General features: G+C 38.8%; 7 protein-coding genes and 1 long non-coding RNA gene across 8 annotated transcripts; 4 read left to right on the top strand and 4 right to left on the bottom strand.

Annotated features, from left to right (window-relative positions):
- Positions 1-1129: 1129 nt before the first annotated feature.
- Positions 1130-3952, top strand: LOC130696823 (targeting protein for Xklp2-like). The gene is made up of 12 exons (XM_057519937.2): positions 1130-1275; positions 1367-1497; positions 1554-1758; positions 1821-1920; positions 1994-2173; positions 2231-2352; positions 2507-2630; positions 2692-2877; positions 2942-3091; positions 3151-3318; positions 3382-3606; positions 3673-3952. The coding sequence occupies exons 2-12, from the start codon at positions 1389-1391 to the stop codon at positions 3835-3837; spliced, it is 1734 nt and encodes a 577-aa protein (XP_057375920.1). The 5' UTR covers positions 1130-1275; positions 1367-1388; the 3' UTR covers positions 3838-3952.
- Positions 3953-4962, bottom strand: LOC130696840 (ragulator complex protein LAMTOR1-like). Its single transcript, XM_057519964.2, has 5 exons — positions 4801-4962; positions 4647-4723; positions 4500-4583; positions 4287-4435; positions 3953-4226 (listed from the first exon to the last, which is right to left on the bottom strand). The coding sequence occupies exons 1-5, from the start codon at positions 4837-4839 to the stop codon at positions 4063-4065; spliced, it is 513 nt and encodes a 170-aa protein (XP_057375947.1). The 5' UTR covers positions 4840-4962; the 3' UTR covers positions 3953-4062.
- A 474-nt stretch (positions 4963-5436) lies between these two features.
- On the top strand, positions 5437-5949 carry LOC130696856 (uncharacterized). Its single transcript, XR_009002728.2, has 3 exons — positions 5437-5514; positions 5568-5717; positions 5780-5949. It is a non-coding gene; the product is annotated as an uncharacterized LOC130696856 (long non-coding RNA).
- Positions 5950-8898: 2949 nt separating this feature from the next.
- On the bottom strand, positions 8899-9741 carry LOC130696844 (uncharacterized). Its single transcript, XM_059495395.1, has 4 exons — positions 9582-9741; positions 9384-9523; positions 9130-9313; positions 8899-9067 (listed from the first exon to the last, which is right to left on the bottom strand). The coding sequence occupies exons 1-3, from the start codon at positions 9643-9645 to the stop codon at positions 9158-9160; spliced, it is 360 nt and encodes a 119-aa protein (XP_059351378.1). The 5' UTR covers positions 9646-9741; the 3' UTR covers positions 8899-9067; positions 9130-9157.
- An 818-nt stretch (positions 9742-10559) lies between these two features.
- LOC130696826 (probable asparagine--tRNA ligase, mitochondrial) lies at positions 10560-12319 on the top strand. The gene is made up of 5 exons (XM_057519942.2): positions 10560-10736; positions 10807-11375; positions 11438-11669; positions 11730-11966; positions 12028-12319. Exons 1-5 carry the CDS (start codon positions 10569-10571, stop codon positions 12295-12297), a joined length of 1476 nt encoding a protein of 491 aa, XP_057375925.1. The 5' UTR covers positions 10560-10568; the 3' UTR covers positions 12298-12319.
- A 13-nt stretch (positions 12320-12332) lies between these two features.
- On the bottom strand, positions 12333-13156 carry LOC130696839 (signal peptidase complex subunit 3-like). The gene is made up of 3 exons (XM_057519963.1): positions 12887-13156; positions 12656-12818; positions 12333-12591 (listed from the first exon to the last, which is right to left on the bottom strand). The coding sequence occupies exons 1-3, from the start codon at positions 13027-13029 to the stop codon at positions 12355-12357; spliced, it is 543 nt and encodes a 180-aa protein (XP_057375946.1). The 5' UTR covers positions 13030-13156; the 3' UTR covers positions 12333-12354.
- A 980-nt stretch (positions 13157-14136) lies between these two features.
- On the top strand, positions 14137-16249 carry LOC130696830 (endoglucanase A-like). Its single transcript, XM_057519948.2, has 8 exons — positions 14137-14290; positions 14368-14572; positions 14653-14710; positions 14773-14866; positions 14948-15261; positions 15341-15814; positions 15901-16048; positions 16110-16249. The coding sequence occupies exons 1-8, from the start codon at positions 14285-14287 to the stop codon at positions 16173-16175; spliced, it is 1365 nt and encodes a 454-aa protein (XP_057375931.1). The 5' UTR covers positions 14137-14284; the 3' UTR covers positions 16176-16249.
- On the bottom strand, positions 16050-20935 carry LOC130696814 (uncharacterized). The gene is made up of 17 exons (XM_057519923.2): positions 20724-20935; positions 20419-20662; positions 20194-20353; positions 19930-20125; positions 19693-19848; positions 19364-19615; positions 18912-19301; positions 18643-18842; positions 18327-18571; positions 18092-18266; positions 17762-18027; positions 17581-17692; positions 17255-17503; positions 17053-17185; positions 16849-16990; positions 16517-16791; positions 16050-16457 (listed from the first exon to the last, which is right to left on the bottom strand). Exons 1-17 carry the CDS (start codon positions 20794-20796, stop codon positions 16360-16362), a joined length of 3366 nt encoding a protein of 1121 aa, XP_057375906.1. The 5' UTR covers positions 20797-20935; the 3' UTR covers positions 16050-16359.
- Positions 20936-21100: the final 165 nt, after the last annotated feature.

Genomic DNA, 21100 nt, shown 5'->3' with positions numbered 1-21100 from the left:
AAACAAAAACCAATTGTAACTTCATTGCCAACAGGGATGTTTAAAATGGTCTCGGACTCATTTTAGCTGTCAGGTAACAGTTGCCACTGTATTTTTTGTTTTTAAATTTTGCTGCGCCAGAATGAAAAAAAGGACGGAGTGGGGGTGGGAGAGAGGATTCCTACGTTCTCATTGTGGTAAAAAAAAAGTGTTTTTCCTACTTGGTTTAATATACGGAATTTCAGACAATGGATCAGCCCCGCGTCAATTTGGTAGCTTCCTGGAGGATATGTTATCGCGGTCCCGGAGAAGCCATTCGGGACACAATCGGGTGAGCACTCCGTAAACTAGAGTTGGGGTGGGCAAAAATCGGGTGATACCCGAAAGGCCCGATGCCATTTTAAAAGAAGGTGGTATGGTTTCGGGGTAAAAATCGTGGTAGTCGGGTAGAATGGGGTTTGATCGGGGAGAAAATTCGTTTATGTTCCTGCATAAATCGAGTGGTTGAAGCCGGGCCGGGCAAAACGGAAAAGGAACCCAGATCCAAAACCCGGTTACACGCTCTCTACCCCGACAACAAGGAGTAAATGAATAGGACAATAGTCATGTAACAAATGGCTGCTAAGTATAGAATTGACAATGGACATTGCCAAAATTCCCATATCATAAAGATAGCTAAACTAAGAGAACATTACAATTCCATATAATATGTTTCCAAGTTTCTAAAATTGCAAAAGTGCTAAATAAAGTCAACAGATAACTTCAACATCAGTTGTTATTGTTAAGTTGCTATCTTTAAAATGGCGGCAGCTTGTATTGGTGTGCATCAGAAGAACCGCAACGAGGTGATCTGTTTTAAAAGGACCGTAAGTCCGCAACAGATCGCACCAGAATGGTTTACCCGATTACAATCAATCGGGGTCAATTCCTAGTCATCAGCCAGAGTCTGCCAGCATTCAAAGGCAAAAGCCCTGTTAGAGAAATTATTATTTTTTTCATCATAATTTTTTTAAAGGTCCATGAATATATAATATACTAGGAATTTATTTCTTTGAAAAAATTTTCATTTTAATCACAACTGAAAAAACCTAGAACCCAACTACAAATTGCAAGGCTGCAACACCAGTGGAGTCCAACGACAAAAGTTTCAACCTCGCGAGAGTCGACTCCTAAATGCAACAACCTATAGGAAGTGATCAACGGTCAGTTCAGACATTCAAACTTTTCTGTGAAGCAGGAAAACATCCCGGCTTCGTCTTGTCGTGAAACGTATAAATAGCCTTTTCAACCATTGAAGTATTTCCGTAACAAACTACTAATTATTCATATTAGGTTTCATTTTCTCAATTTTTGAGGTAATAGCTTTTTCTGTTACATCTTCTTCTAGACAAAACCATTTCCCTGCAGACATGATGGATGAAGACAGCACTTGGGATTTTAATGCACCACAACACTATTGCGATTTGCCATCGGCTGTGAAAGATGATGACTCCGAGCAAGCTGACCAATACTTTTTTGGTATAAAATTGTAGCATTTAACAGTACCCTTATGGTTTAGTTATTGTTCTATGTAGCAAAGGCAGATGACACAGTGTATGAAGATGTTACTCCTCATGATGAAGATGATGACAGAGCAACAGTGTTGTGGAATGAGCAGATATCATCTGTTCAGGAAGAAGAGAAAGAATATCCAGTAATTAGACGCAGGTCACGCTCAGTTGGAAGCAGGCCATTATTTCATCGGAAACAACAAAGTCCAGTTGCTCCAAATAGTGTGAAGTATGTTATTTTACACTTCATTACAATTGGTTCCATTTAAAAAATTTATCTGGTGATTGCAGTGTTTTTAAAAAACCTGCCATAAAAGCCCAAGGAGTGAAACCCAGCGATGATTCTGATAAGTATTTTATTGGTGGTTTGAGATCTTACAATCCTGTCAAAGTAAAAAATAATGTAATATTGTAACTGACAGAAATTGCAGTAACTTACTGTATTGTTCTGATAATTTTTTCAGTCCCATGATATACTGAAAGTTACGAAACCAGTACCATTTAATTTAACTGAGTCAAAAAAAAAAATAGTGCAGACTGCCCCGTCGAACCCAAGCATGGCTGAAGGTGTTCAGAATTGGCAGAAGAAAACGCCAGAGCGTTTTCATTCATCTCGACACGGAGAAGTTTATCGAATGGTGGAGGTAATAGCTTTTGAATATCTTAATAGCTGCAAAACAATAGTGTTTACAAACGATTAGAGAGTCGAAATGCGTTCAACGGAGGCGCATACCCCTCAGCTTATGGCAGCGAAACGCCATCGCCCTGTTCATGTTTTAAGCCGTGAAGAAAAAGAACAAAATGAGCTAGAAGAAATGAAAAAGTATGTAATTTATTAGTTTTACTTTTACTTAAAAATTGTTCTAAATTACTATGTTCATAAAATTTTTATTATATATTTATATTTTTTATAATTATTTTTCAATGTTTTACTGTCATTTTGTCTCGAAAATAATTTCGTATAATTGCGACTTAAGGAGCCAGTTTAAAGCCCATGGTGTAGATGAAAAAGTTTTTAAACCTCCGGTGTTGCCTGCAAAAAAAGGAGTCAAATCAACAACAATTGAACCATTCCATCTTACTGAATGTCATAAGAAAGAGGTAAATATGTTGCTGCTCGTTTTTTTTCTCTATTTATCTAACATAAGCCATGAAACAACAGAACGTTCCTCCTCGCGAATCAGAAGGAAATGATTTTAAGTTCCATGCCAAACCTGCTCCAAAATTCGAGGCTCCATCTGGGGAACGAAAACAAGTTATTCCGACGACCGTGCCTCAGACACCTAAATTCAGCGAAGCTGGTAAAGCATCTTTATATTCGTGGAGGGAGAGAAGACAGCGTTCAAGAGTAGGTTTTTATTTACAAACGAAGTGTACATGAGTAACTAATTGAAATCACTTGCCGCGTTCAGTCTAATGGAAGTTTAACAGCCGGTCGCAGTTCTTCCAATGGCTCACTTACATCTACCGGAGAACGATTGAAGTCAACTGTCGTTGAACCGTTTAGTTTCGAAGATCGTGACAAACTTTTACAGCGTCGCAAAGAAAAAAAAATTGAAAAGGTAACTTCCTTGAATATATAAACACTTTACACCAGAAACTTACGCAGCGTTCCTGGTAGGTTGTGCAAGAGGAGCGCAAGCAAAGAGAATTTCACGCTAACCCTTGTCCAAATTTTTCACATCCTGTCATTCCTGAGCGACCAACCCTCATCGCAACACGGCCCGCGCCATTTCAACTCAGTTGTGACACTCTCGGTATCTCAAAGAAAGAAAAATTTCTTACTCAGGTATATCTATACAAAAGAATAGTCTTTGACAATAACGACAGCTCTTCGAATTTTATTGTTCAGTTGGCAGACTTGCGTTTAGAAGAACGTAAGGCTGCACAGTTCAAGGCACAACCAGCAAAAGTTCTCACTAAGGAGCCATTCAAAGTAAAATTAGACCATAGCCAACACAATATTACGGACGTTGTCGAGTTTTCTTTGACAACGGGAAAACGAGCTGCCGAAAGGAAAAACTTTGATCAGTTTTTGAAAGAACGAGAACAAGAAAAAGAAGTGCATAAACTCAGGGTAAATAAATGAAGCATGATAAAAGTGGTTTATCTTTCTATTCATTTGATCTTTTTTGCCTTATAGCGTGAGCAAGAAAAACTCCAGAAAGAAGCAGAGCTAGCGGCGCGGATGCGGGAAGAAACTAACTTTGTTGCCAATCCGATACGGCATTTCAAATGCATAGAAATAAAAAAGGCAGATGGTGAGATTCTCACCATTCCCAAAACACCAAAATTTATGAAAAAATAACTTCAGCAATGAAATTCAAGTCTTATCTTCCACAATTTTAATTGTATTTTGTCAGCAATATAATCTGAACTTCATATTTTAATCCAAACAAAGACACTTTTTTACAGAACTAAAATTTGGTGTTAAACAATGTATTTCCCATGTTTAATAGAACATTAGATTTTAGCAACATCACACTTTCGAAGTCAGATAATCAATGAAAGTTAGTCAGTTTTAAAATCATTGTTAGGGAATAGCAAATGGAACTACTAAATCTTCCTTATGCTCAATGTGAATGTCATCTAATGCTTTGGAAATTTTGGCTGAATTCTTGATCATCATGTGATAGTCCATAACACAAATGGGAGAATCAATCAGCAAATTATCAATTGCAGGTACATCCTTCAAAACTGCCAACATTCAAAAACAAAATAATGTATTTCCTCTTTAACTTCTGCATGTAGACATACCTGAGCTTTTAGAAAGGATGAGCTTGCTGTATTTTGACTGTAATACTGGTTGAGCAGCTTGGGCTTTCTGGATATATTGCCTGGCTCTTTCAACATACTCATGCTGCTCCAGGTTATGTGAATCAAGAGCCGCAACATCAATTACATTTCTTTAAAAAAAAAAAAGAAGATACTTTATATAATGAATGTAAAATTGAAACAACTTATCAATACGTGGCAGTTTGCTGCAGTATTTTGTTCAAAGCAGACTGTTCGTCAGTTGGTTTTGGAACAGATCCTGGATATCGCAGACCATCACTATTTTCAAAAGAACATGTCAATTTTAGTACAGCAGAAATGGTAGTTTAAAAATTCAGTTACTACGGTGTTCTCTGAATAGGTGTGTTATTGCTCACTGGATTCCCTAGCAAGTGAGTTCTTTCGTTGATTTCTCCATTCTGATACGTAAACACGAAGATTTTAAGAATTAGGGGGCGTATAAGACATAAACAAGCAAATATTCCTGTAAACAAACCTGGTTGGAATCTTTATCAGTTGAACAACAGCAACCCATTTTAAAACGGAGCTTATGTTCTTCAACTTCTGCCCTCTCTATTCACACAAATATCAACCACTAATACCGAAATAATATTAATAGCAGATTTCGTTTAAGAACAAACAAAACGTTTCAGGGTAAATTGCACAAACGCAAGTGACATCTTGGCATCGATTTTTGAACTAAAATTCGACAACATTTATTTGTGGAAATTTATAGGGAACGTACTACACCATCTAGCGGCAAAATGGTGGTAAAATGAAAAAGTCGGACATATTTTGTCGGGCTTATTTTTTAAACCCAACTTCACGGTTTTTTACGTTTTAATAAAAAAATATTAACCTAATGAAAAAAACCAACCGCATATTCGTGATGCCGGTAAAATTCTGCATCGAAACTATGTATTTAAAGCGAAATATAAAATTTTGCCAAAATTGAAAAAGTAAGAAGGCTATTATGGCAATCCGTTTTACCCCCAAAAAAAAAAAAAAATTCGCCAAAAAAAAAAAAATCACACTTTTTACTTTTTTTCCGACACGTAGCCATCTACCGCTCAGACTCGTTATTACTGGCATGTAGGCAATTTCAGTCCATTGGATGCCATTCGCAGTTAATTGAGTAGCGTGGATGGAGAATAACGTGTGGCTGGAGAAAAATATGTTAAAATGGATAAGATAATAAAAGATAAGGATGGTAAGTACAAAGATTATTATATTAGTTTTCAATTATTAATTATTGTTTTTTAGCTCTAATTATGAACCTGCAGGCTCAATTATTGTTCGTAATCAGTCCATGCAGCGATGGAACTGAACAATTGTGGGACTGTATTTGGGCCAAAAATGGGTGTGGTACGGAAACCCAGAAATAGCACGAGTTCAACCTAAAACATGGATTAGGTACTTCCCCGTTCTTTGTCTATCGAAAAAGTATTTTTAATGCTATTATTTTGCATTCACAGAATTTTAGTGGGGGGATCAAGTCAAGTCTGGAAGTGTTACAGGATGGAAGAGTCAGCCTGTAGTTGAAAAAACACTGAGCGTGCATTTCCGTTAAGGTGTGAGGTAAAGTAATAGAGTAATGCAAATTGTCTAATGAGAAGTACCATCTTGTGTTAATGAATCCGGTACAACAGCAATCCTTTATAGTTCTGTCACAGCTAGAAGCCTCAAATAATTCTGCTTCCCTTGCTAAAGAACAACTTGTCCTTTACGCTCAGAGTGTTGGTGAAGCTGGGTACTTAAATGGCCCTAAAGATGTTTCACTTCACTGGCATTGCAGCGATGAACATCATACATGGACTCTTTAGGTATGAAAGGAGTTTTCTTGAAAATTTTTTTAATTTATGATGAAGCTTGTCTCCTCCTTTTTGCCAACCATGTCTAATCTACAAAAAAAAATTTATCCAATAGGAAAGAATTTTCAGCATACTGGGAACACAACTATCAACAATGCAACATTCTAGGGGTGTTATTTTATCATTCAAGAGCCTTATACAATGATTTTCATCTACAATTTGTATGGCCTTTCCCAAGCTTCTGCCAGAAGTTGAATCTATAAGTCATGTAAGTCACATGAGCAACAATTGAGATGCTTAATGGTGTTGTTTTTCTTTTCTCAGTGTAGGTTAATAGTAACATTGGATCTGAAAAAATTCTTGGTTGGGGCATGACACTGAATAAATTGTAATGATTGGATGGATGACATGACATTTCTATACTTAATTTGGATTCCCGAGACGGTATTTTATATTTAAAAAATTGAAGTGCATATCTGGGCTCCCTTCCTTTCCGTAGCCCCGTTTCCCCTTGACTCGTAATAAGCCCGTAGGGGGTCATGCCCCTACTGTACGGTATATATAAAAACAACATATACCGAGGTTTGGAGGGCTCTGGCCGGAAAGGGGACGTGGATGTCCGCTTAGTCCGATGATGTGTTCACGGAGGGCTCTGTGGCTACCCACAAATCCGAACTAAAGGTTAATCGCTCCTGTAAAAATGTTCCAAATCTTCAGCTCTTCTTCCGGCTTCTCTTAGCCAATCACCGGGTAATCTCCCCGGTGGGTCAACAAGGCAGTGTCTCCCCCTGCCTGGGTTGACGGCAACTTTTGAAAGGGCTATTGTGCCTTTTTAAAGTTGCAAAAATAATTGTGGTGTGCAGAGAATTGTCAATAAAATTTTTTTTATAAAATATTTTTTGCAAAATTCGTTTCTTGCATTGTCTGTGTTAGCTGTATTCACACATTACATATATCAACTTTTTTTTTTTGCTTTGCTTTATTTGTTTTTGTCACCTTTGATGGTAAGTATTGTTTCCATTGGTTTAACGTTTATCTGTAAGCATTCTATTATTATCCAAGGATCGAACCCTACATGTTCGGCATACCGCGCCGATGCTCTACCAATGAGCCATGAATCATATGATGTCAAGTTGGCTTTTTTCTAGTCACTTGTGGACTTGCATTTACACTTAGAATAAAACTGAAAAGCAATCCTGCAATATACTCTACTACATTTATTCTACTTCATTTTTACACATCTACTGAGGTTTGAACCCAGGGTAACAAGTATCGCAGCTAAAGGCTATACCACAGAGCTATGAAACTTATGAAACCAGAAGAAAGATAAATATATACTTGTGAAAGACTGCATAAACATCCTAGACGATAACATGATATGCGATAATAAAATATTTAGATATATCTCGTGGCTCAATGTTAGAGCATCGGCGTTGCACGCTGAATGTCTGGGGATCGGTTCCCATACGAGTAAAACAAAATACAAAATTACTTCAAAAAATATCCAGATATTACACGTTGTTCCTTGAATCTAAGTTGAAGAATTCAAGGAGTGCAATAAATAATAATTGAATACTTACAGATAAACGATAAACTAATGGAAACAATGCCTACCATCAAAGGTGACAAAAACAAATAAAGCAAAGCAAAAAAAAAAAGTTGATATATGTAATGTGTGAATACAGCTAACACAGACAATGCAAGAAACGAATTTTGCAAAAAATATTTTATAAAAAAAATTTTATTGACAATTCTCTGCACACCACAATTATTTTTGCAACTTTAAAAAGGCACAATAGCCCTTTCAAAAGTTGCCGTCAACCCAGGCAGGGGGAGACACTGCCTTGTTGACCCACCGGGGAGATTACCCGGTGATTGGCTAAGAGAAGCCGGAAGAAGAGCTGAAGATTTGGAACATTTTTACAGTAGCGATTAACCTTTAGTTCGGATTTGTGGGTAGCCACAGAGCCCTCCGTGAACACATCATCGGACTAAGCGGACATCCACGTCCCCTTTCCGGCCAGAGCCCTCCAAACCTCGGTATATGTTGTTTTTATATATACCGTACAGTAGGGGCATGACCCCCTACGGGCTTATTACGAGTCAAGGGGAAACGGGGCTACGGAAAGGAAGGGAGCCCAGATATGCACTTCAATTTTTTAAATATAAAATACCGTCTCGGGAATCCAAATTAAGTATAGAAATGTCATGTCATCCATCCAATCATTACAATTTATTCAGTGTCATGCCCCAACCAAGAATTTTTTCAGATCCAATGTTACTATTAACCTACACTGAGAAAAGAAAAACAACACCATTAAGCATCTCAATTGTTGCTCATGTGACTTACATGACTTATAGATTCAACTTCTGGCAGAAGCTTGGGAAAGGCCATACAAATTGCAGATGAAAATCATTGTATAAGGCTCTTGAATGATAAAATAACACCCCTAGAATGTTGCATTGTTGATAGTTGTGTTCCCAGTATGCTGAAAATCCTTTCCTATTGGATAAATTTTTTTTTTTTAGATTAGACATGGTTGGCAAAAAGCAGGAGAAATGCTTTGTCATAAATTCAAAAAATTTTCAAGAAAATTCCTTTCATACCTAAAGAGTCCATGTATGATGTTCATCGCTGCAATGCCAACGAAATGAAACATCTTTAGGGCCATTTAAGTACCCAGCTTCACCAACACTCTGAACGTAAAGGACAAGTTGTTCTTTAGCAAGAGAAGCAAAATTATTTGAGGCTTCTAGCTGTGACAGAACTATAAAGGATTGCTGTTACAAAGGATTCATTCACACAAGATGGTACTTCTCATTAGACAATTTGCATACTCTATTACTTTACCTCATACCTTAATGGTAATGTACTTTCAGTGTTTTTCAACTGCAGGCTCACTCTTCCATCCTGTAACACTTCCAGACTTGACTTGATCCCCCACTAAAATTCTGTGAATGCAAAATAATAGCATTAAAAATACTTTTTCGATAGACAAAAAAACGAAAAGTACCTAATTCATGTTTTATGTTGAACTCATGCTATTTCTGGGTTTCCATACCACACCCATTTTCAGCCCAAATACGGTCCCACAATTGTTCACTTCCTTCGCTGCATGGACTAATTACTAACAATTCTTTTAGTGCAGCACTAACAGAATTTAACTTTAACACACTGTCAGGTGGTAGACTGAATAACTAAACAATAAATAATTGTTTGTTAAAATTCTATACTTATTTTGAATTCTTATTTGAAAAGTTTAGGTACCTGACTGTGTTCGCCTAATGCCAATTCATCCTCATGTTCAGTTAGGGATGAGTTTGGAAAAACATCCTTCACTGTTTGGAAACTGTTCTGTTCCAATTTGTTCTTTTCCCCTAGCTGAGCTTGTAGACTCAAAATTTGAGCTACAAAACACAAATGTATAAAAGCAAATAAATAGAATCATTACGTATTAGGCCTTACCATCCTTAGCTTTGCTGTTATCTAATATTTTGTGTTGTTCCAATAATTGGGCATGCAGCTTCATAATTTGATCTAATAAACAATAATTAATAACTGAAAACCAATATAATAATGTTTATACTTACCATCCTTTTGTTGTATTATCTTATTCATTTTTCAATTGTTCCTCCAGCCACTCGTTATTCTCCATCCACGCTACTGAACTAACTGCGAATGGCATCTAATGGACTGAAATTGCCTACGCCAGTAATAACGGGTCTGAGCGGTAGATGGCTACGTGTCGGAAAAAAAGAAAAAAGTGTGATTTTTTTTTTTTTGGCGAAATTTTTTTTTTTGTGTGTAAAACGGATTGCCATAGGCTATATAGCCTTCTCGGGCTTATATTCTCGGGCTTAAAATTTTTTCCTGTTAGAAAATAATATCACAAATCTAGATAACAATATATGATTCTTATTCAAAATTTAACAAGAAACACGAATATGAAATCTATTTTTACGTAGAGTTTATAGTTTTTGAATAATCTAAAATATAAAATTAGCGTGTGTGCGAATGGAAACCATTACTCGCGCGCCAGTATGCTACAGCGCTAGCGTGACACAATGCTAGCGATGCTGATTTCAATTCTGCTATTGGTGTTCTTCTTAAACCAGCCGTCTTGAAAATAAAAGAAAATAAAGTGCTGTTAGCGACACTTTGTTTTTCTCCGTGGAACATACATTTCGATTCGAAATTGAATGAATTTCATGAAAATCAAATTGATATTTCCGTTCGTCTTATAGTGTTTGAAGGAAAAATTATAAAATGAGCTAAATGATAAAGTTTGAAACGGATAGCCTTCTCATTCCAAATAGCGCTCTTTACTTTGCTTCGTGCTGTCGCATGTTAATCATGGCACCTATCGGATCAAATAGTAAATGGGATCTTTAAACCGAAGTCGCGTTGATAAAATAGAATAGCAGATGGCGTTGCTTTGGAAGCCAATTGATAATGGCAGCTTTTAAAAACATAAAATTTCAATTCGTACTTAACCGATTATTCTCTAATAAAACGTCAGTTGCTTCAAAAATAAATTTCAGCAGATTAAAATCCGATGTCGCCGTTTCCGTAAAGTCATTGCTTCAAGATCACCTAGTGGGTTCGAACGTTTTAGTTAAAGTAACACAAGTTTGAAATCACTTGTTATTCCCAAAGGTATTTTACTTTAAATCTATTTATTTACATCCAGGGATGGGTGAAATCATTAAGAAGGCAAAAAGAAAATACCTTCATGCATATTGGTGATGGCTCAGCTGAACAAATACAAGTCATAATCCCATCGTCACTCTGTCAGGAAGACTGCAGCTTCAATTCAGCTGTTGTGGTAAGGGGCACAGTAGTGCAGAGTCCTAAAGTCAACCAACCTATAGAAGTCAAAGCTGAAAATCTAGAAGTGGTGGGCAGACTAGATGTGGATTGCTTCCCGTTTGGTCCACGAAAAATCTACCCACCAGAATATGTCAGGCAACACATTCATCTTAGACCAAAAACCACTATATATTCAGCAATCCTCCGGTTATCGAGCCTAATAACTACCACACTGCATAATACCTTGATTCAAGATGGTTTTGTCAGTGTCTCTACACCAATTCTTACTTCAAATGACTGTGAAGGAGCAGGTGAAGTCTTTCTTGTACGACCTGCTTCTGAAGAACTGTGTCGTGAAATGGGTAATGATGAAAAGCTAGAAGAATCCTACTTTAACAAGAGAGTGTATCTGACAGTTTCAGGTCAACTACATCTAGAGGCCATGGCAGGGTATAGTGCTTGTAAATTAGTTTTATGATATCTTAAATCTTGAAGTGTATTCACCTATCCAGGGGAATTTCCAAAGTTTTCACAATGGGTCCTACCTTTCGTTCCGAAAATTCGCGAACTCGGAGACATCTAGCAGAATTTAGAATGCTAGAAGCAGAAATAGCCTTTTGTAGTGATTTGCAGCCCATTCTCTCAACAGTTGAAGGCTTAGTAAAGCAATCCGCTAGAAGCCTTCTGGAGCACGGAAAACAAGATTTAGCTACGGTGGGAGTATATTACAAAGAAAATCTGGAGGTTTTTGAGTGACATACTATTCCACATACTAGTCTGTAATCAATCTTATTTGTCTCCAAGGAATCACTGGATGACCTGTTAAAAACAGACTTTTCTACAATTACCTATAGACAAGCTTTGGAATTACTACTGGAAAATAAAAGTTTGTTTAAAAAGTCTCCTCGAGACGGAGCAGACATCGGATCGGAACACGAGTTGTTTCTTGTCAAACATATCGGAGGCCCAGTTTTTGTTGTCGACTGGCCAGCAAAAATAAAACCCTTTTATATGCGGACCACAGAAGACGATAACAGTCTGGTATACATTCTATTAGTATTCTACCAATTAAACGTTGCCCCATTCTTTTGCTTTTACCTAGGTGTCTTGTGTTGATTTACTGGTACCAGGAGTAGGGGAATTATGCGGAGGAAGTTTACGAGAGAATCGACACTCAGTCCTTAAGAGACGACTAGAAATGCAAAGCCTAGCAGAAACACTGAATTGGTACCTCGATCTGAGAAGATTTGGAGGACCTCCAACTGGTGGTTTTGGGATGGGTGTAGAGAGACTTATTTCTTATTTGCTAAAGATACCAAATGTGAAAGACATTGTCCCATTCCCACGAACACCTCACCATTGCCCCATGTAAACAAAGAACTTGCAATTTTTGGTATTACAGTATACGTAACAGAAAATAGTTTTATATTTACTGAGCTCTTACATTTGTATACTCATTTGGGAAACTAAATGTATGTGAACCTGAGCCCCTCACAATGGAAAGCATTCCAGCATTTGGAATAACATTCCAGGATAAAGTAAGAGTTACATTTGGGTTCCCTCTTAGTCCATTCCCATCATCCCAAAAATAGTAATTTGTATTCATATTCTTCATGTCAAGATTGGCATTTTCTCCTCGTTGAATAATTTTATCCCACAGCACAACCTATGGTGCCATAGGTAATTTTAAAAAATAAGTTTATTTTATATTATAGCAAGAAGATAGTTACCTGGTTCAGTTTGTTATCAGCAGTTTCATATTCAGCCATCAGAAAGACAAACAACTGTTTGGCATTCCAGTTGAAGAGAGGATTTAGATCAGCCTGGAGATCAAACATCAGGTATCCAAGATCTTGCTTCTCTTTCTGTGCACTATAATCAGGCACATTTTTACTAGAAACAAAAATAAAAGCTCAATTCTACAAAATCTTCAATAGATTTAAGGATCCATTTAAACTCACACTAGCACTTTCACAGTGTCAATGGTTGCTGTGGCCGAATACGCATTTAGGGCGGTCGATAGGAAGCAAAAGAAAGTGAGCCCAGCTAGAACACTAAGCGTGAACGTTAATAGCGCATTTCCTCTAGTCAAAAAAGTATGCATCTTTTTTCTTTCTCAAATTAAATGACTGTTCAACAGGAATTCCAAAAACGTCGCTGGAATTGACATTAACTCGCAAGTCTAACCGGTATATGAGGTAAACGTCAAAAGCAGAAATGAACAACTCACCAATGCTACGCTGCCAAATCAACCATATGGTTCAGCTGTGCTTCTTGCCAATATTCTTTCCGATTCCAAATTTCCGATCTATTCCTTCTTCCGACAAGTGCTGTAATAGAAAGATATTAGTGGTAATAGAAAAGCCGAGCACCAGGAGTCCACGGCCATGATACTGGATGCGGTACCCAAATGGACTATTAGACAAATATGCTACTTCGAAAATCACGCGTAATACGTTCCGTCAAGGCGATTTCAACTTCACAGAGATTTGTATAGATTTAAATTTTAAAACATCAAATTTGTACTCCGAAAAGCTTTGGTGACTATAAGTAAAATCACATGTCACTACTTTTACATGATTAATAATTTAATATAAGGAGTGAATTATGCATCATTCGACAAAAGAAAAGAGAAAAATTTGAATTTAACTTAACATTTCGCTAGCATTACCCAAGCTAACGTTTTACGTCGTATTGCAATTAAGACATTAAAACCAACTTGAAAATCATAAATGGATTAGACAGCAACTACACATACGAAAGTGCCTCGACGTCAGTGAATTAAAGAGATCATGAGTTTAAGTTACTATTTGTGCACCAACGTGTAGCCACCTACATTAAGCCATAATACACAGGGGATGATAATTATGTTGACTTTTTCAGTGTATACAAAGTTTAATTAAACAACAGTGTGGTTTTTTCTAGCGTGATAACTTCACGTGCACTACACATGATCTAACGAGGAAAGGTCGTCACGATAAGACAAAGATATACCCACACAGGGCGCATAGTTTACACGTGTGCTATTCTACTAAATCATGAAATACATACTTACATAATTGGTACGTCAAACGGTCAATGAGGTAAATTTGGCCAAATATCTGCATTTTCCTACCTTATCCGATGAAAGAGATTTACCCTATAAGCTCGAACAGCAACCACAAATTTAACAATTATTTACAATCTAGATTTATCTAGCAAAACTGCGTTTTGAGCAAAGTATAAAAATAAATGTACTGCACAAAAACAGTTCGAGACGATAACGCTCGACACATATATAAGCGCTTGAAAGCTGAAGGTCTATCATTAGGTTAACCAGTTTCGAACACAGTTCGGAAAGTCGTTACCCAAGTATTAAAATGAAGGTACGTTTGGTTTCCGCTTTTTTTTCTTTAATAATTTTTCGTACCTAATAGTTATGCAACTATTTGTAATAACACAGGCATTGCTAATTCTTGTCGCCATTTCTACGCTGGGGCTTGTCAGTGCTCAATATGATTACAACTTGGCTTTGAAAAAGTCCATTTTGTTTTACGAAGCACAGCGGTCGGGAAGGCTTACTAATAACCGAATTGATTGGAGAGGAGATACTTTCCTTAACGATGGTTCAGATGTTGGCGTTGACCTGTCCGGTGGCTATTTTGACGGTAAATTTTCCTGTCCGGATAGGGTAGTTGATATTCTTCGATCAACTAATGTATCATTGTTTCCATTTGGGTCAATTTAGCTGGAGATCACGTCAAATTCGGTTTCCCCTTTGCTCACTCTATGATTTTTCTTGCATGGTATTTTCCACGTATTTAATCTATACAATAAGAGCGCTAAAAACATTTTCTCCTTGGTGTAGGGGTATGATCGATTACAGAAGCGCTTACCAGGCAGCTGGAGAGCTTGACAATGGTCTGGCTGCCCTTCGTTGGGGAGCTGATTGGATCTTGAAGGTGAATTCAAATTTAAAGTATTTCAAAATAAAACGGAAGAGGTTTACATACAATACCGTACGGGACTATGTAAATGTCTAGGCGACAAAATTGGACCAAGGTAAAGTTTACGGACAAGCTGGTAATGGCGGCGAAGACCATGCTTATTGGGGCAGACCAGAAGACTGGCCCGCTGGCCAAGTCCGTCCTTCATACGCGATTAGCACCAGCCAACCGGGTAGCGATTTAGCTGCAAACTACGCCTCTGCTCTAGCCGCTGCTTCTGTCGCAATCGGTAGCTCGGATGCCACATATTCAGCTAATCTCCTGAATGTTGCTAAGCAGCTATATGACTTTGCCAAGAATTATAGAGGTATCTATTCCAACTCAATCTCCGATGCCGGCGCCTATTATCGGTAAGCAACCAAAGGTTTAAAAGTGGTAAAGAAATTGTTCCGCATAACTAAATCAATGTAAAAAAAAAATTACCAATAGCGCATACGCTTATGAAGACGAGTTGACATTTGCTGCTGCCATGCTTGCGCTTGCTACAAATGAGCAAACCTACAAGACTGACGCCGCAAACTTCTGGAATCAATTCGGCTACGGCACTTTTGTTCAGACCTTTTTCGACTGGGACAACAAAATGGCAGGAATTTCAGTTCTTCTTTCCCGCATCCTTGGTGACCAGAAGTACAAGACGTCTGCCCAGGCCCATTGCGACTTCTGGATGAACAGTGAACGTAGGACACCCAAAGGCCTTGTCTTCATCAACGAATGGGGAAGCCTCCGTCATGCAGCCAACGCTGCATTTGGATGCCTTTTGGTGGCAGATTCTGGTATCGGCAATGCAGCGGCTTACAAAGCTTTCGCCAAACAACAAGTTGATTACGCCCTGGGCTCCACTGGTCGCAGCTTTGTAGTTGGATTTGGAAACAACCCGCCAGTGAAATGCCATCATAGAGGAGCGTAAGTAGTGTTTTTCTGTGGCATAAAAACATGAAGCTTCAATTAAACCTCTGATAAAATGTTGAATGATAATTCTTTCAAAACAGTTCATGTCCCGACGCACCAGCTCCTTGCGGATGGAATGAGTACAACAGCCCCAACCCCAACGGCCAAGTCCTGGAAGGTGCTCTCGTTGGAGGACCTGACATAAACGACAACTACAACGACGCTCGAGACGATTACAGATCGAACGAGGTAATTTTTCGTCAAACTGTAATTGATGTTTAAACATTATATTAATGCACACCAAATATAGGTTGCACTTGACTACAATGCCGGATTCCAAAGTGCTTTGGCTGGACTCATCAATGCCGGCTATTAGCACTTTTTCATCTTCCACATTTTCAAGTTATACGTACTATTATTAGATGAATACATAAAATATGTTGATAGTCATCATACCTGCATCATCAAACTTGATAAACAAGAATGTTAAAAATCTAAAAGCTACCGATATGTATCACAACCTAAGAGATTCGATTAAGAGTGGAATAAGGACGGAGAGTTCATGTAAAAATGATGAGCGGAATCGTCAAGACGAGCAGCACTGCTGCAAACGAAACCGAAGTAGCGGCCGAAGTGTCACTTGAAGACTGTCGATGAGCTGTTAGTACGAGAAAAATTACGATAAACTTAGTAACGCTGAATTTCCAAGTCAATTACCATTATCGCTCTCGTCACAAACATGATACGGGATGGTCTTCGATCGTTTGGGGTCGACATGAGAGCCATGGACCTGGATAGTGGGTGAATCGAGCTGTCCTCTGGAAAGTAGCTGACTTAAATCTTGTTCAATTCGTGTAGCGACAGGGCCGTAAAAATGGACTTTGAATTGGACGCAGCGGTCGTTCTGAATATTTCTTGTATGACGTGTGTCAACTAGAAGCATCCATGGAGGAACTCCGAGCACCCTACGGACGTCTTCTACGAATTCAGAACTAAAAAATGATTCCATCAGCACTTGTTGGACGACTCGGACGCGTAGAATAACTTACGCTACAAATTTGCGGGGTTTACGAATAACAATAAATTTGAAGATATCACTATCTGGTTCGATGTTGGCACACGCAAATTTGTCTCGTCCACCATCAGGAGAGAAGACGATCAATGAACGCCCAAGCACCGAATATTTCCCATCTATTCAGTGAATTGGAAAGAGTCAATAACTAAATTAAAGACACAACATTTCATCTACTTACGTAACGGGAGATTTTTATCTGAAAATACGTATCTTCCGGTACCTACATCAATAGGACCCAAACGACCTGAAAGATCACCGATCATGCAACGATAAGGTACATGAGGTTGACACTCTTGGTGGTATACCTCCTCCTGCAAAAAGGTAACAGAGAAAAGTTTAATTCGTTTTTCATTTCACTACTGCATAAAACAATAACTTACATTTCTTTGGTCAGCGACTACTGGCGCTGTAAGCTGAACGAAAGACGGGTTCCACATGTAACCAGAAGCAACACAGCGGGTATCAACTGGAGCTACGGCCGCGTCCACTCCGACGGGATTGACATATACTGCCCATCGATGATTTCGTGTTATGGTTAATTGATTGCGTGTGTTTTGCCTACCAGGATGCCTCAAGAAAACTTCTATCACAGTATCAGTGGCAGAACCATCGTGATATACTACTTGACTCTGCATAAATGGCATGAAATATTTTAAGATAGGAATCGAACATGCAAACAGAACATATAAACGAATCAACTGAGTACCATTCGCACGTATCCAGTTAAAAAACCTCCAGGGTGATGAAAGGATGCAATTGCTCGAATTTCCGATGCCTCTGATGGGGAGAATCCCCATCCCATTGTTCCACAAGCCCATCTAGAATTTTAAAGCGTGGTGAACATTACAAAGCCATGTTTACCTCGAAAATCGCCTAGTCTGAGTTACCTTTCATTGTCTCGAGCTCGATTCAGCACGAAGCTACGGCCGACGATCGACGTTGCTCCATAGAGAGGCATATTAGTGTCATTAAAAACAGAATGAATTACACTGAATCCATCCAATTGACCAAATTTTGAGCTCAAATCTCCAACGGGGTATTGATCCGACGTTCCAGCTTGAATACCTGATCCCACACTAATATTCAAAGGGTTGTGCGGCAAGCCAAGCACTGATTCAGTGCAGGGAAATTGTAAATCGACTTTTACCGGAGCCTAGAAATAGTTTTGATCAGTGATGCAGTCGCTATTTTACTGGAAGTTGGAAAAAACTAGTTACCGAATAAATTCCATATTTTCCAACTTCACCACGCAATCCTGTCAAATCCATTTGGATTGACGAACTACTGAACTCGGTCTCTTGAATAATTTCTACCTTTCCTTCAATTGGCGTAGCCAGTCCGTTGCCAAACCAGTCCTTTACCACAGTTTTGTGACGATGGTAATACATTATCCTGATCGAAAAGCCATAAAATGAATTGCTTAAGTAAAAAATTGTTGCCACGCTGACTTACGGTGTGCAGGCGAGACGATTGCCTCTCTGTTTGGGGGAATTGTCATCAAGGATCACAATGGAACGTCCAACGATTGATTGCGGGCCAGACAACGGTAAATTGACATCTGTGAAGAGGCGCTGTGTTGTTTTGACCTCGCTGGCTAACCCAGCAATCACTAACCGGCCGTGTTTCATGGTCAAATCACCAACGACGCACCTGCGTTGCGTGTCCACGTTACAATCTCTCGCGTTTTTTTCGTTAATCTAGGAAGAGGTAAACATTTCTTTAAGATGCTTGTCATCAAAAACAAATTATGCAAAATTTCGATCTCTACTTTGAAAGGATTATAAACTGTCCCTGTCGACTGACATCTTGATTGCCAATCATGAAAATCTACTCCAGGTAAATTTGTATGTATCTCAAGTTGATGGTTGTTGGTGCCATTGACGCTGCCGTCACTGTAGATGAGGGATTCGACGTAGACCATAGTCTCAGATAGTGGATCCTCCGTTGCCTGGCGTAAAAATACGCGGCCTTTTTCGAAAAGGGAAAAAGCCCTAAATTTATCACCTTTAGTTAGAATGTTTTGCGGAAATAACCTACCTCCTAGAGGATACCGGAAAATTGCTACTGCTGTGGTCATTTTCACACCAACAGGTTCAACGTTGGTGCAGACCCAACGAGAGCCATCGGAAGCCAGATGAATGACCAAACCACGCCCCTGTACACTATATGGTCCAAAAAGTGGTAGCGTAGTATCTACCACGTCGTTTTCGAGCGTAGTGAGTCCTGTTAATATTCCGAATTTTCCACTTAAGTCGCCAAGTTCGTACATTTCACCGGTACCACGACCTGGTGGAGGGCTCTCGGCCGGAACCCAGCCCCAAGGGTTGTAATGATTGGCAGTAGCGCTACATACTTTTTCACCTGGAACTCTTGGAATAGGAACTGGATACTCATGGATATGGAAACCTCCAGCTAACGAAGCCAATCCTGTTCAATAAAGAACTTGGTCAATGAAAGAACAATAGAAGCCATTATGTGAGAGAACTTACCTGTTATATTAACAAGTACATGGGTAGGATCGATGTGACTCCTTTGCTCAAGAACGATTTCACCTCGTACGCCTTTTTGAGCGAAAAAAGCTCGCGCTTTCCTCGGACGAAGTTCACGAAACCTTCCGCAAGCCAAGACAACATCGGGCAACTCCTTATCGAAGAGAACCATGTAAAGAGAACGAGGACCGTTCAAATCAGGAAGGAACAAAAGAGGATCGCGAAATGCGCGGCGAGATCCACCTCCAAAACCTGTGGGTATTCGCAGTTGAAAAAGAAAAAAAAAAAACTAAAGCTTCGTTCTAAAAAATTTCGATGGGGAGACTAACCTCCTCCTGGTTTTGACGCTGAGCGAACTAGTCCAAATCGACCCGACAAATCACCCTGTTTGCAGTTTTGAGGTGCTTGTGGAGAACACCCTTCTCCCGAACGAGAATCTGGGTCATAGAGAAACTGGAGCGCGTTGCAGTCTCCACGATCTCGATCTGAAAAAGGTAACCAGGTTTGTATAAGAGAAAATGGTAATTAATTTTGATGTTTGCATAAGAAATTAACCAAATAATCACCTTGCTTCGTGTCCAGAACGTCTGTGACCAATAACTTCCAAACGTGGTTTGAGGCGGTGCCGTCTCCTGTGACATGGTACAAATCCGTCAGTATACGGGTATCTACCTCATCCCCAACTGACCAAGACATTACAGTCACTGATCCTGCCACTGGTGAAGATAATCGAGCAGCAGCAACTTTAAGGCCTTCTTTTGGCTATATTTCGAAAATCTCAAAAGATAATTCAGAAACACAGGTATAATGAAAAAGAATGCATCTTATACCATAACGGTAGCACATAATGTGTTTGGGCCTTCAAAAATGAGAGTCCTTCCCCACAATGAAGTGGATCCCATTATATTAATAAGGCTTGTGTTGAAGTCTACAGTAAAATTGAGGGAAGGCAAAGTCACCTGGCCAAACAAAGAAGTAAGATCTAAAACCCTTGATAAATTAAAGAATGATCTGTTAAAGCAACTGAAAATACAGCATATAGTCATAGCCATTACTTTTCTCCAAGGTACCCCTTGTCACAGGCAATTGGTTGAGTATATTCAACTGGTAAGTCAAAAACCGCCCAGGTATAAGATGCTGGTTCAACATCCATATGACTGTCTAGCTCAAACATAATGGTTCCTTTTGTGTTGTTAACATTCTCAGGGCCATTTTCCTGCAAGCTATACATGATTTTAACTGTGCCTTTGATACCATGTTGGGAGTAAAATGCATAGAGGTCAGGTGTCTTTGGAATGTCTGCACAACAAAGAAAGAAGACAATATATGAAAGAAAATATGTAAAACGCATGTAGCTCACCTGTTGCACGAGCTAATTCACAGCAACACAATAGTACAGTCACTTGACATATTGTGCGATATAAACTCACCATTTTTTAGTTACTTAACACACCAGTCATGAGCAATCGCGTTCAACACTATGTAAACAATAATATGCATAAGCTGCTACTTGGAAATGGAAAAATATCTAAAGACAATTAGAATCTCATTAGAGATCAAAACGAACGGTTTTCGGAGCAAAAAAAACAACAAAACAAGACAGGTATTTCCTCGTCTTGATGATCGTGAAAGTTCAACAATGTTGCCAGTTTTGTAAATACTCTGATACACAAAATTCATTTTACGCCAAACGCCTTCCCCTGATGCCCATGAGCGGTCAGCGTGTGACTGGATTAT

The sequence above is a fragment of the Daphnia carinata genome, chromosome 5, assembly GCF_022539665.2.
Source record: "Daphnia carinata strain CSIRO-1 chromosome 5, CSIRO_AGI_Dcar_HiC_V3, whole genome shotgun sequence".
Taxonomy (NCBI): domain Eukaryota; kingdom Metazoa; phylum Arthropoda; class Branchiopoda; order Diplostraca; family Daphniidae; genus Daphnia; species Daphnia carinata.
This window is presented reverse-complemented; position numbering and strand designations above follow the sequence as displayed.

What these genes read in the sequence shown, in the direction of transcription:
- LOC130696823 (XM_057519937.2), top strand. Translation starts at nt 1,389, where the DNA reads ATGATGGATGAAGACAGCACTTGGGATTTTAATGCACCACAACACTAT. An exon ending in GATCTTACAATCCTGTCAAA is followed by an intron (nt 1,921 to 1,993) that starts GTAAAAAATAAT and finishes TAATTTTTTCAG; the next exon opens with TCCCATGATATACTGAAAGT. An exon ending in AAGAAGTGCATAAACTCAGG is followed by an intron (nt 3,607 to 3,672) that starts GTAAATAAATGA and finishes TTTGCCTTATAG; the next exon opens with CGTGAGCAAGAAAAACTCCA.
- LOC130696840 (XM_057519964.2), bottom strand. Translation starts at nt 4,839, where the DNA reads ATGGGTTGCTGTTGTTCAACTGATAAAGATTCCAACCAG. An exon ending in CTGATAAAGATTCCAACCAG is followed by an intron (nt 4,724 to 4,800) that starts GTTTGTTTACAG and finishes TTTACGTATCAG; the next exon opens with AATGGAGAAATCAACGAAAG. An exon ending in ATACTGCAGCAAACTGCCAC is followed by an intron (nt 4,436 to 4,499) that starts GTATTGATAAGT and finishes TTTTTTTTAAAG; the next exon opens with AAATGTAATTGATGTTGCGG.
- LOC130696844 (XM_059495395.1), bottom strand. Translation starts at nt 9,645, where the DNA reads ATGAAGCTGCATGCCCAATTATTGGAACAACACAAAATATTAGATAAC. An exon ending in TAACAGCAAAGCTAAGGATG is followed by an intron (nt 9,524 to 9,581) that starts GTAAGGCCTAAT and finishes TGTGTTTTGTAG; the next exon opens with CTCAAATTTTGAGTCTACAA. An exon ending in CATTAGGCGAACACAGTCAG is followed by an intron (nt 9,314 to 9,383) that starts GTACCTAAACTT and finishes TTTATTGTTTAG; the next exon opens with TTATTCAGTCTACCACCTGA.
- LOC130696826 (XM_057519942.2), top strand. Translation starts at nt 10,569, where the DNA reads ATGGCAGCTTTTAAAAACATAAAATTTCAATTCGTACTTAACCGATTA. An exon ending in GTTCGAACGTTTTAGTTAAA is followed by an intron (nt 10,737 to 10,806) that starts GTAACACAAGTT and finishes ATTTACATCCAG; the next exon opens with GGATGGGTGAAATCATTAAG. An exon ending in ATTACAAAGAAAATCTGGAG is followed by an intron (nt 11,670 to 11,729) that starts GTTTTTGAGTGA and finishes TTTGTCTCCAAG; the next exon opens with GAATCACTGGATGACCTGTT.
- LOC130696839 (XM_057519963.1), bottom strand. Translation starts at nt 13,029, where the DNA reads ATGCATACTTTTTTGACTAGAGGAAATGCGCTATTAACGTTCACGCTT. An exon ending in GACACTGTGAAAGTGCTAGT is followed by an intron (nt 12,819 to 12,886) that starts GTGAGTTTAAAT and finishes TTTTGTTTCTAG; the next exon opens with TAAAAATGTGCCTGATTATA. An exon ending in CTGATAACAAACTGAACCAG is followed by an intron (nt 12,592 to 12,655) that starts GTAACTATCTTC and finishes ATGGCACCATAG; the next exon opens with GTTGTGCTGTGGGATAAAAT.
- LOC130696830 (XM_057519948.2), top strand. An exon ending in GTCCGGTGGCTATTTTGACG is followed by an intron (nt 14,573 to 14,652) that starts GTAAATTTTCCT and finishes GGGTCAATTTAG; the next exon opens with CTGGAGATCACGTCAAATTC. An exon ending in GATGCCGGCGCCTATTATCG is followed by an intron (nt 15,262 to 15,340) that starts GTAAGCAACCAA and finishes AATTACCAATAG; the next exon opens with CGCATACGCTTATGAAGACG.
- LOC130696814 (XM_057519923.2), bottom strand. Translation starts at nt 20,796, where the DNA reads ATGGTGAGTTTATATCGCACAATATGTCAAGTGACTGTACTATTGTGT. An exon ending in TAACTGGATACGTGCGAATG is followed by an intron (nt 17,504 to 17,580) that starts GTACTCAGTTGA and finishes CCATTTATGCAG; the next exon opens with AGTCAAGTAGTATATCACGA. An exon ending in AAACCCCGCAAATTTGTAGC is followed by an intron (nt 16,792 to 16,848) that starts GTAAGTTATTCT and finishes ATCATTTTTTAG; the next exon opens with TTCTGAATTCGTAGAAGACG.